Source organism: Aulonocara sp. 'chitande type north' Nkhata Bay, linkage group LG4, assembly GCF_057382095.1.
Source record: "Aulonocara sp. 'chitande type north' Nkhata Bay isolate Kocher_YH1m ecotype deep benthic linkage group LG4, A_spYH_male_GT1.1, whole genome shotgun sequence".
Classification (NCBI taxonomy): Eukaryota; Metazoa; Chordata; class Actinopteri; order Cichliformes; family Cichlidae; genus Aulonocara; species Aulonocara sp. 'chitande type north' Nkhata Bay.
In genome coordinates, this window is record NC_141347.1 from 33,718,613 (window position 1) to 33,731,564 (window position 12,952).

Below are 12,952 nucleotides of genomic sequence, written 5' to 3' on the forward strand. Positions count from 1 at the left end.
AAGGATGTTATCTTTGGCTATTATAATTTTAAAGACAAGGACAATGATGCTTTCTTCTTTATAAATTTGGTTTTATTTTTGGCAAAATTTCATATACACAAAAGCAAAGTCCTCGGCAGAAAGCCTGAACTTCTTGTATTAAAAATGGAACTTGCACAATATATAAGGACAATCTCCTCATCAAAAAACACTAAGGCTCTCAAGACTGTTAACATCTATAACCGACTGAAAGTGCTAACTTGATTTTGGCTCTTGCAAACTTTTGTTTATTTATGTTCCCCTTAATTTATTTTATTTTTTGTACTCACTTTTGTCTCACTGTCCTTTTCCCTCTCTCTGTTCCTCATTGTACTACCACAATGTCATCTTTTATGTGATTCCTGTTTTACTTGACTGTATGTCTAAAATGTGATAAATAAAGTTAAGAAAAAAGAAAGAAAAAAAAACATCAACTGAACACATCGCGCCACAAAACACAGCAACACACTTCCTCCACACTGGGTGTGAGTGAAGCCCTCTAGTGGGCTACTTAATAAACACTCATAATTGCAATTATCATAGTCACATTAGGAGCAATGTTAGACTGTTTTTTAGTGCTAAGTGTAATTTACATTAAATAGCAATTAATATGAATTACTGAAATAATTTACTCCAAATCCTCCTTAGCCACAGTTTATCTGAAATGTTAAAACACTTCCCATTCTCTGAACCACATTCTCAGTGTCCTAAGCTTTTTTAATAAATCACTCTTTTTTGCAAAACATTGAACAGTTTTAATCATGTCTGTGAAGGTTCTCAGTCATCCATGTTAAACACAATTTACAATTTAGTAACTCAGTGTAAATCATTAAAACCACTGTGACTCATTAAAGGACATGTGCACAGTGACAGCCAGGTTGAGTCAAAGGTTGAAACCAACAAAGCATAGAAACAATCTGAAAATACAGTGGCTTGCAAAAGCATTCGGCCCCCTTGAACGTTTCCACATTTTGTCACATTACAGCCACAAACATGAATCAGTTTTATTGGAAGTCCACGTGAAAGACCAATACAAAGTGGTGTACACGTGAGAAGTGGAAGGAAAATCATACATGATTCAAAACATTTTTTACAAATAAATAACTGAAGAGTGGTGTGTGCGTAATTATTCAGCCCCCTGAGTCAATACTTTGTAGAACCACCTTTTGCTGCAATTAGAGCTGCCAGTCTTTTAGGGCAGCGGTCCCCAACCTTTTTTGCGCCACGGACCGGTTTATGCCCGACAATATTTTCATGGACTGGCCTTTAAGGTGTCGCGGATAAATACAACAAAATAAAACTAGTACCGGTACCGAAAAAAAGAAGATTTATTCATAACACACTTGAAAAGACCCAGGAAAACAGAGTTAACGATAAAAACGATAACAAAATAACGCTGAAAACCGATAAAAACCCTGAAAACCATACATTTCACACCTGAGCCTCAACTCTCGCGGCCCGGTACCGGTCCGAGGCCCGGGGGTTGGGGACCGCTGCTTTAGACAGTGCACCTGAAGATCAGGGTCTGAGTGGAGCCCTCTAGTGGGCCACCACACAATTAACCTGACAAATGTCACAGATTAAATATTAACTGTTTATTTCCTGGTTTGTTATCTACTACACATCTGTTTAACCGTCACCAGTTAATCTGTGACACCAGTTAATCTGGAACACCAGCACATGAGTTTGCACTCTTCCGTGAGAGTAATATTCCAGCGTGCAAAGTAAAGACAGCAGACAGTGTGAGGAGAGGTTCTGGTTCGGTTGTTTTGGAAAATCACTCAAGATAAGGTAAGGTTCGTTCATTTAAATTCGATTCTAAGCTTGATAAAAGTCTGATAAAACCAATGCCTGCAATTACTGTCATGAAAGGTCCCTGGAAGGCAGAATTTCCAAGGTTGCAGGCCAAAACCGCAAGAATTACATCTTATATTAAACCGGCTGCAGCCTCTGCACCTGTTACATGAGTTACATGTGCAAAATGCCTGATGATGTTTTGTTAATTCCTGCTGTTTGGGATGCTATAGTCCTCTTATTAGGGATGTTTTTGTTTTCTTCAATGTGGAGCAGTGGCTTTACTCTGAGCCCTTCCTGGATGGCTGAACTCCTCACCCTATGTCTAAGGGAAAAAGCTCATTTATGCTGTTTGAGTCAGTATTCTCATTCTTTTGGTCACTACCCAAAGCTTGTGGCTATAGGTGAGGGTAGGAATGTTGATCGGTTGGTAAATTTATCTTCACCACAGCTGACCAGTACAGTGTCTGTATCCCTGCAGCCCCAGCACCAATCCGTCTGTTGATCTCCCACTCATTTTCTCCACTCACTTGTGAACAAGACCTCGATATACCTAAACCACTGCAACATCTGCAATATATAGAAACAGAACCATGAGCTATGTGCAGTGGTGGTCCTAGCCTGTTTGGCGCCCTGGGCGAACACCCCCCCCCCCCCCCCCTCCTCCTACACACACACACACACAAAACCTGTTAAGGATTGTAACATAAAACTGGTGTATACACACACACACACACACACACACACATGAAGAGAGAGAGAGTATGCATAGTATGCAAACGGCTATCAAACAGCCATCATAATTCGTCATACAATGAGAACAGGACAAATCAACAATTGACAATGACTAATTAATATTAAAATCTGTAACATAATGTATTGTTTAGAGTTTAGTCTGTTACTGTTGCTATTTTTACCATTTCTTCTTGGAGCAACTGTAACCCACATAATAGATGCTGCCCTCTCCTCTCTGCACCGCAAGCAGCAGGCGCACCTCGCAAACGAAGGGCGCCCTTACTCCCAGCAAATGGGCGATAGAAAACCGATCGGTGCTTATGCCATTCCCAATATGCGCTGGCATGACGTCGGGGCAGCATGAGTACGAGTATTTTATTTTTTTTTTTGCCGATGCCTGTGATGCCGCCCCCCACCACGATGCCACCTCGGGCAACCGCCCGTGTCGCCCGTATCTAAAACCGCTACTGGCTATGTGTGTTGTGCATCTGCTAGGGCAGATCTTTACCGAAAAAAAAAAGCAGAGTGCATGCCATTAACAAAATACCGCAGCAATTTCTTTCACACTGAATGAGTCAGATATCAAACAGACCAAAAGAGGGCAATTTGGTCTTACAGGTTAGGAAACCTATTAGCTGAGAGCAGCACATATTTTCCCCATAAAACTATGAAAATAATCAGTGACAAAACGCAGCTGTGGCAGAGTCAAACAGCCACCGGAACAAGTCTGACTTATTGCCAGTTGTTACCTCCCCCCCTCACCACCATGGTGGGGGCAACACCAGACAACCTAAGCTAATGAACGAGAGGGACAACAGCGAGGTTAATAGTCAGACAGGATTTATTCATCATTTACCATGCCTTGACAATAAAATACTTGACAAAAGAAAAAATGCGGGGGCGGAGGACCAGGCGGTTGAGCCAAATCAAAGAAATTCACAAAATGAAAAGAGGCCAACACTCTCCCTAAAGTCTAAATAAAACAATAAACAAAACAAAAGGCCTGCCTAGCTGCTTGACAAAAAGGTCTGCCGCCCCATGCCAATAGACACGTGCCATTTTACTTTGAATTGGCCAATAGGTGGAGGCCTGACACCTGAAAGATAAGAGCTACAGAAAAACAACAGGGCTGCGTATCATGGCATGTAACACAGTGAAGCTCTTGCAATGGTTGCATAAGGATCGAATAAGGACCGAATGGCTCGTATGACAGCTCACATTCAAATTAAAATACATACACAGTACAACATGAAGTGAAATGTTTATTGCTGTGCAATTCCGGATCACTAAAAATACAAAAATAAAGTAAAATTCAAAATTAAGTATAAAATTAAAATGTAGAAAATGCAAAATTAAAAGGGTGTATGAATCAGTGGTGTGCAAATTGATAATAAACAGTCAAAAACAGTTATTGAGGTATATTATTGCTCTTCGTCTGGTTCCTCACCCACAGTGTTGGGAAGGTTACTTTTAAAATGTATTCCACTACAGATTACAGAATACATGCCCCAAAATGTATTTTGTAAGGTATTCTGTTGTTACTCAATGAGAGTAACATATTCTGAATACTTTGGATTACTTAATATATCGTTATGTTTTTTACAACTACACTGAACTATTGCTATGTGATTTTTTTTTTTTTACTTTTACTGAAGGCCACTCACCATATCAATACTAACTAGATTTTTTTCAAAATCTTAATATAAAATGAGTAACAGTATGGTGGACACATTAGGCAAGGCTGCACTTTTTGCAGTGATCTCGTATAGAAACTATTTCTGTATCAGTAATATGTTTTCTTTTTCTCTGTTGATAATCATGTGGAACTGCACATGATTATTTGCAGCTAGCAGGTTGCTATCCATCAAGTCTATGCAGTCTATGAACTAACGCCAGCTAACAATGTTAGCTTGGTGGCGAGTAGCATTCAGTAATTGTAATAAAAATCACACAGCAATAATACATCAAAGATACTGAGATTTCGCCCATCCCTTTCTTTTTATGAAGTGGTGTTTTAGTTTCCAAGTAAGAAAACCATTCATGCCCGTTCACTGCTGGCCCTGTTATTCTGGCTCTGGGTCCATTGTGTAACTGACGCCACCAACATTAACAGGACGCTTACATTAGAGCTTCTTATTGCACCTTTTGTCTGGGTTTCCAGCAATCAAAATCAGAGTATTCCCTTACTCCCCAACACTGCTCACCCAGCATCAACAAACACCATGTGACTCACAGATTTTTCGTTCCTGTGTATATTTTTTATCTGTCTTATGTAGAACCAGTATGGAGCAGATCAGAGACCGTGTTTTCAAGCATAAAAACTACAATTTTGTGGTCAGTCTTACAACTCCAGAGTACATAGACTCTCTTGAGAGTTTTGAAATAAAAGACAGTGATGTCTTCCTTGTCACTTATCCAAAATCAGGTTGGTGAAAAATTTCATACATTATTTATATTTGCTGTTTTGTGCTGGCCAGACTGATCCACTGATCACCTCTAATGTCTTTCCCCACATCAGGCACTGTATGGGTTCAGCAGATCATCATTTCCATCCACGAACTGGATGGGAATCAGACTAAATATTCAAACAACATGGAGAGGATGCCGTGGCTGGAGTACAAGATGGCTGACTGCACTCTTCTTCCCTCTCCACGACTCTTCGCCTCGCATCTCCCTGAACACATCATGCCTCCAGGAGTGAAGGAGAAGAAGGCAAAAGTCAGTACCTTATAGAAGCTCAATTTTCTTCTGTTTTTTTTTTTTTTGCAAAAATAGAGCAAATTAAATTAGATTTGTACTTGCTAAGTTTAATTACATTTTTGTGATGTTACCTATTGGTCACTGAAGTCCAGTTTTTTGGGACTTGCACTTTGACACTTGGTAGCTTTTACAAACCAGCAAATCCTAGCAAATGAAAATAGAGTGGTTGATCTTTAATTATTTTCAAAACAAATGTTGTTTATTTGACAGTGTATAGGGTGCCCCAAGCAAGTGAGACTTAAAACAATGAGCCTCTAACACAATTTTGTAATGGGATCATAAATCAAGGAATCTGAGGGTCATTTTTATCATAGACTTCTGCACAAACACGTGGTTCCAGGTCCAAAAAGCTAGCACTAGCATTTGTTTTATTTTAAATAATTCTGTGTTTTTCCATCCGTCCATTTTCTTCTGCTTATCCGGGGTCCGGGTCGCGAGGGCAGCAGAACAAGCAGAGAAGCCCAGACCTCCCTCTCCCCAGCCATTTCCTCTAGCTTGTCCGGGGGAAAACCAAGGCCGAGAGATATAATCTCTCCAGCGTGTCCTGGGTCTACCCCGGGGCCTCCTCCCGGTGCGACATGCCCGCGAATCGCCACCTTATCGTGGTAAATGGTAAATGGCCTGCATTTGTATAGCGCTTTTACTAGTCCCCCCTAGGGGACCAAAGTGCTTTACACACTCAGTCATCCACCCATTCACACACACACTCTCACACACTGGTGGAGGCAAGCTAAAGTTGTACCCACAGCAGACTGACAGAAGCGAGGCTGCCATATCGCACCCTTCTGGCCAACACCAGTAGGCGGTAGGTCTTGCCCAAGGACACAACGACCGAGACTGTCCGGGCCGGGACTCGAACTGGCAACCTTCCGATTACAAGGCGAACTCCCAACTCTCAACTCTTGAGCCACGATCGCCCCATGGTGGTGGGCTTCCGGTGGTGGAGGGGTTTGTGTGTCCCAAGGATCCCAGGGCTATCCCTGGTAGGGTCTCCCATGGCAAATTGGTTCTGGGTGAGGGACCAGACAAAGAGCGATTCAGAAGTCCCCTATGAAAAAACCAGAGAGGGAGCAGTTCACCCTGCCCGGGATAGGGTTACCTGGGCCCTGCCCTGGAGCCAGGCCCTGGGGAGGGTGCCTGAGGGCGAGCGTCTGGTGGCCGGGCCTTAGTCCATGGGGCCCAGCCGGGCACAGCCCGAAAAAGGGACATGGGCCCATCTTCCTGCGGGCCCACCACCCGCAGGATTCACCGTAGGGGTCGGGTGCAGTGTGAGCCGGGCTGCGGACCAATCTCCGTCTACCAAGACTGGCAATTCTGTGTTTTTATTTCAGTATATTTTTTTTGTCCTTTTCCTTTCGTACAATGAGGTCATTGCAGAGTAAGGCTATGTTCACACTGCAGGCGAAAGCGCATCAAATCCGACTTTTTTGACCCTATGCGACCCATATCCGTTCATGGTATGACAGTGTGAACAGCAGAAGTCTGACATTTTCAAATCCGACCTAAGTTACTTTCGTATGTGGTACTGAATCCGATACATATCTGATGTTTTAGAAAGCGACTGCTGTTTGAATGGTCATGTCGCATTAAATCCGTCTTTTACGTCACTGACACAAGACAGATGCAAATTATCAGCGCCCAAGAAGACATTGTGAACGCTTCCTGGCCATCCAGTGAAACTTTTGGGAATACAACGTTGGAGAAACGTGAACATTTTATTTGTACTGTATAATCTGCAGATTCTGACAGAAATCTGCAACTATCCCTATCCTTTGAAGCATTGCTCCTCTCTAAAACAGCAATAAGGATCATTATTAGGCCATTTGTAAATAACAAAATAACTTTATAACTTAAAGCAAAATTGGGAAACGTAAAGTCCGAAACAAGTCTTTATATTAAGGACCATCAGTCAAACAATACTGTTTGGTCTGGGTCTAAACAGAGCGTGTTGTGTGTGATGTCTTCTTTTGCGCATGCAGGCCCCTTTGAGGGTTCACACTAGAGCGCATTTGCTGTCACATTTTATTTGTAGTGTGAACAAGCAGACACAAAAATCAGATTTGATCAAAAAATTGGAATTGTGCACTAAGACCTGCAGTGTGAACGTAGCCTAAGAGGTTCATCAAATCAAGTAGAAATAGGAGAAAAAGAGCTATAAAAATGTACAGGCTTTAAAACATATTTTAAAAGATATTATTTGAAATCAAATTTTGACCCTAAATTTTAAATTGTTTTTTTTTTAAACTATTGACTTTTATAATTTTTACATTTAAGTAACTAACTGTTAATATTCTGAATTTTTTTAAAAATATATATCAGATCGTGTATTTGATGAGGAATCCAAAGGACAACATGGTGTCTTTTTATCACTTCAGCAAAGCCCTGGCAGACCTGGAAACTCCCGAGAGCTTTGACCAGTTTTTTGAGTGGTACATAACAGGAAACGGTAAGTTTCCTCACTTTATAGTAATCAGTAATTGATTCATCATTATGTGTGGACCCTCTGTTAGAGGGCCTGCGCTTTAGTACCCAGTGATTTTGTGGTGCTGTGCTAGTATTTAGCACCGACTCCAGTTTTGTGTGTGTGTGTGTGTGTGTGTGTGTCATGTGCGGATTGAGCACATTGACAAAATCTGTACTACATTCGGAGGCACACTACCACTGCATGATTAGCATGGGGGACTGATCATGCCTGCAGTCATGCTGTAGGTAACTACAGAGCTTACACTTGAGCTCCTCCTCTGACATGAGGGTTGTATGTGAACTCAATTAAATGACAATGCCAAATGACTGGATGCATTATGCCACTACACAGTTTTTGCGTCATCCTGGTTTGACCACGTCAGGGAGTGGTATTTAAACAGAGACCAGTACAACATCCTCTTCCTGACCTACGAGGAAATGATTTTGGTAAGATGTTTCTTCGCATTTTTTGTTGTTCCTAAGGAAACTCAAATAAAATATCTGGCAGAGTTTAAGGTTCTTTTTCTGTTGTGTTCCTGCTTTTCTTTCAGGACCTGAAAGGATCAGTGAAGAAGATCTGCAACTTCTTAGGGAAAAACCTGACTGAAGCTGCTATCAGTCAAGTTGTGGAAAAAGCTACATTTCAGAACATGAAGAATGACTCGAAAGCAAATTATCAGCATTTTCCGCCAGAGGAGTTCAGTGGAATATTCCTGCGCAAAGGTAGCATAACAGACCTGCAGCTGCTGTGCAGGTAAATGTGACTTCAGGGTATCAGGTTTTGTGCTTTTCTCTTCATTACAGGTCAGATTGGAGACTGGAAGAACACACTGACTGTTGCACAGAGTGAAAGAGTGGATCAAGTCCTTCGGGAGAAACTTGGTGATTTGCCTTTAAAGTTCATCTGGGAATAAGCAGAGAAACCCGTCTCCCAGGAGTTTTTAAAGCATTGATCATTAAGTGCATTAATCAGAAAACCATAAAAATGTGTTTTTCTGCTATTTAAATAATAAAAAAAACATCAACAAAAGATTAATGTTTGTTCACCCAAGATGGATTCATGTCATGTAGATCATCATTCCAGAAATCAACAACGTTCATTAATAAAATGTTTATCAGTCAGTACACGGTGCTTTGGATTCTCATAATGTCTGAATAGTCACTAACTATTAATTGTGTTTTTGAATTACATTGCTTTTGAAAGTAGCCTTGACCTTCAAATATAAGAAATGTTTTTACATAAATTGTCACGGCTCGGGTCAGCGGCCGTGTGAAGGGTGGAAAGGAGGACTCAAATGCAGCACTTATTCAGACGTGAGGGTGATTTATTAACAATACCAAACATAAAGTGGAGATGGCAAACAGAACTAAGGATGAACTAAACTGGGAGAAACTAAGCCAAGGAGTAGCAAACCTGAACATCGAAGTGAGAAACAGCAGGGAGAGCACGCAGGGAATTTCACAGGGTATGAACACAGACAACGCGACGAGGAACAGAGGTAACACACACCATAAGTTCACAGAGAGACACTGGGAAATTACACACAGGTGGGAGACACAGCTGGACCCGATTAACCTGACGAGACAGGGGAACACTAACACCAGGGACCAATAGAGGGAGCACAAACCCAGAACCCAGTATCTAAAATCCCCAAACACAAACCATCCCAAAACAGCCCATGAATAATAAAGAGAATAATAACAATAAAGAACACAAACACAAAGTCACTGAGTCATGGTCGCAGGACCATGACATAAATGTACTTTTGCCATGAAGACAGTCTTTCGTTATTTAATCTGATACAGAATCAAACCTCAGACCTGCAAACAGCATCCACTGGATATCATGTAATTAATATGTGCAATACAGGTTCTTAACACGTAATTTATTGCAAGATAATAGTCTATTAAAAAATAATAATAATAATAATATAAAATAATCTTATTTCTTTAATGGTACTTACATTTGTGAGGTTAAGCTGAAAAGAATGATACCAAGCGAGGCAAGATAAAAATAAATAAATAAAATAATTTAAAGGTGAAATACAAATGTAACATCAAAAGTAGTCAGAAATGGCCAATTGTATTTTGGACCCCATAGGGTTAACCCAACAAAACATTTAAAACTTAGGTTTAAATTTTAGTTCATAACAGTGCAGGATTCTGACATTTTGTGTAAATTTAAGCATGTAGCAATTTGATTTTTTCTAACAAAAAGGTGTGAAACTTAAGTTGTTTGTTGTTTAAGACTTGTGTTTGTAACACCCCCCCCCCCCCCCCACACACACACACGTTGTGTAGCTTTCTGGAATTTATACTTATTGGGTTACATATTTATTTATTATACAGGCTATACAGTACATAAAATCTAAATTCACATATTTTATGTAACTGAAATGTTTAATTATGTGGGTTACAGAAAATAATTAAGTTATAGACTATATATGTATGAAACATTGTATACTTACTGCATTTGAATCATTTTAACCATTTGTAACACCAGCATATATGCTTAAAAACAAAGGCTTTGATTTTGCCACCCAATTTGATTTCCAAGCCACCCTCATAAAAGTTCTCTAGATCCACCCCTGGCCATGGGACAGTTTGACAGTATCTTTTGTGTGGTTTTAGACTTGGACGAGTTTCTAAAACACTAGATCAACAAAAACATCAGAACATACACTCTTTTGCCCATTAATCATGCCTACTTATGGGGCACCGTTTGTAAAGTGACGCATTTCGGGCAATTTGTCCAAAGTTTGTTGATTGCGTTAAAAATTTTAATTGCGTTAATCGTGATCGTTGACAGCCTTAGTTTGTTGGCGTGTTCGCCCAGGGCACCAAACAGGCTAGGACCACCCCTGCTGACATGCAACAATATTTTATTGAAATCAACAACGGTCCTAGATATTGTACAATGTACTTTTTCCAGAATGTATATAAAAGATGCAGAAATGACTTTACATTATATGCCTGGTTAGGAATAATTAAATGGCCTATTTACTGCATACAAACCTAACAGGTTTCTAAAGTCTGCAAGATCTGGTCACCTTGTAGTGCACAGTTAAGGAACTAAGAATGATATATATATAGATATATATATATATATCTATATATATATAAACACCCAGCACGCCCCTGCGGACGGTTTATCCTTCAAGCTCGGGTCCTCTACCAGAGGCCTGGGAGCTTGAGGGTCCTGCGCAGTATCTTAGCTGTTCCCAGGACTGCGCTCTTCTGGACAGAGATCTCCGATGTTATTCCCGGGATCTGTTGGAGCCACTCGCCTAGCTTGGGAGTCACCGCACCTAGTGCTCCGATTACCACGGGGACCACCATTACCTTCACCCTCCACATCCTCTCGAGCTCTTCTCTGAGCCCTTGGTATTTCTCCAGCTTCTCGTGTTCCTTCTTCCTGATATTGCTGTCATTCGGAACCTCTACATCGATCACTACGGCCGTCTTCTTCTGTTTGTCTACCACCACTATGTCCGGTTGGTTAGCCACCACCATTTTGTCCGTCTGTATCTGGAAGTCCCACAGGATCTTAGCTCAGTCATTCTCCACCACCCTTGGGGGCATCTCCCATTTTGACCTCGGGACTTCCAGGTTATACTCGGCACAGATGTTCCTGTACACTATGCTGGCCACTTGGTTGTGGCGTTCCATGTATGCCTTGCCTGCTAGCATCTTGCACCCTGCTGTTATGTGCTGGATTGTCTCTGGGGCATCTTTACACAGCCTGCACCTGGGGTCTTGCCTGGTGTGATAGACCCCAGCCTCTATGGATCTTGTACTCAGAGCTTGTTCTTGTGCTGCCATGATTAGTGCCTCTGTGCTGTCTTTCAGTCCAGCTTTGTCCAGCCACTGGTAGGATTTCTGGATATCAGCCACCTCCTCTATCTGCCGGTGGTACATACCGTGCAGGGGCCTGTCCTTCCATGACGGTTCCTCGTCTCCCTCCTCTTTCTTGGGTTTCTGCTGCCTGAGGTATTCACTGAGCACTCGGTCAGTTGGGGCCATCTTCCCAATGTATTCTTGGATGTTCCTTGTCTCATCCTGGACTGTGGTGCTGACACTCACCAGTCCCCGGCCCCCTTCCTTCCGCTTAGCGTACAGCCTCAGGGTGCTGGACTTGGGGTGAAACCCTCCATGCATGGTAAGGAGCTTTCTTGTCTTTATGTCAGTGGCTTCTATCTCCTCCTTTGGCCAGCCTATTACCCCAGCAGGGTACCTGATCACGGGCAGGGCGTACGTGTTGATGGCCCAGATCTTGTTCTTACCATTCAGCTGACTCCTCAGGACTTGCCTGACCCTCTGCAGGTACTTGGTGGTTGCAGCCTTTCTAGCGGCCTCTTCATGGTTCCCATTTGCCTGCGGGATCCCCAGGTACTTGTAACTGTCCTCTATGTCTGCATAGAGGACAAAACCAAGCCACTGTGCATGGTGTGAGTTGTTCTTAGCAGCTCACCCGTGTACACGTTTGATAAAGAAAGTAACTTTGTCTCATTGTGTCTTTATTTCTCCTGGGTTTTTTACAGAGTTTTCCCCCAACATTTCTTGGTCCTTCGGAGCCGGAGCACCTCCATCGTGTCCCATCTCCGTGACCAGTCCACGTTGTTCGCCTGTCGACAGCCCACACACCAGGTGTGTGGAAAAAGACCAAGAGCGTTAAATTCGGGTCTTGGCCAACGTCTTAGAAAGCGACCCACGGTGGTGGGGCCCGATCGAGGTGGACCAGACCCGGCGACACCGACCAGGTAGATACAGACACACTGACACAATCTTGCGTAAAAGCGTATTTTAAATTCAGGGAATTTAAAATAGCGAAAGTAGCTCGTCGCGACTGGAAGCTCCCCACCTCTGTGGGTTTAAAGTAGCTCGTCGGCTGGTAGCTTGGAGCTCGTCGACTGGAAGCTCCCCACTTCTGTGGGTTAGGTTTGGAGCTCTGGGTAGCTCCCCCAGCTGGGTCTAGACAGGGTCTAGGGAATAAGTAGCTCGTCTACAGAAAGACTGGCAGCTCCCCTTATGATAAGGGTTCCGATCGCGCGAATAGGTGTGAATGTGAATGTGTGTGTATTGTTTTAATTAACGGAGCAAGCTGAATTTTCACGGTCCAATAAGAGACTGAGCTGCTCCTACTGTGTTTTTCTTTTACTGCTATTCACTGACGTGCTGGTGA

The 12,952-nt window shown here is 42.3% G+C and overlaps 1 protein-coding gene across 1 annotated transcript; it reads left to right on the forward strand.

The window, feature by feature from the left end:
• Positions 1–1,674: 1,674 nt before the first annotated feature.
• Positions 1,675–8,883, forward strand: LOC147333118 (amine sulfotransferase-like). The gene is made up of 7 exons (XM_086290741.1): positions 1,675–1,809; positions 4,824–4,972; positions 5,066–5,265; positions 7,627–7,753; positions 8,123–8,217; positions 8,322–8,493; positions 8,575–8,883. Exons 2-7 carry the CDS (start codon positions 4,831–4,833, stop codon positions 8,682–8,684), a joined length of 846 nt encoding a protein of 281 aa, XP_086146867.1. The 5' UTR covers positions 1,675–1,809; positions 4,824–4,830; the 3' UTR covers positions 8,685–8,883.
• The last annotated feature ends 4,069 nt before the right edge of the window (positions 8,884–12,952 follow it).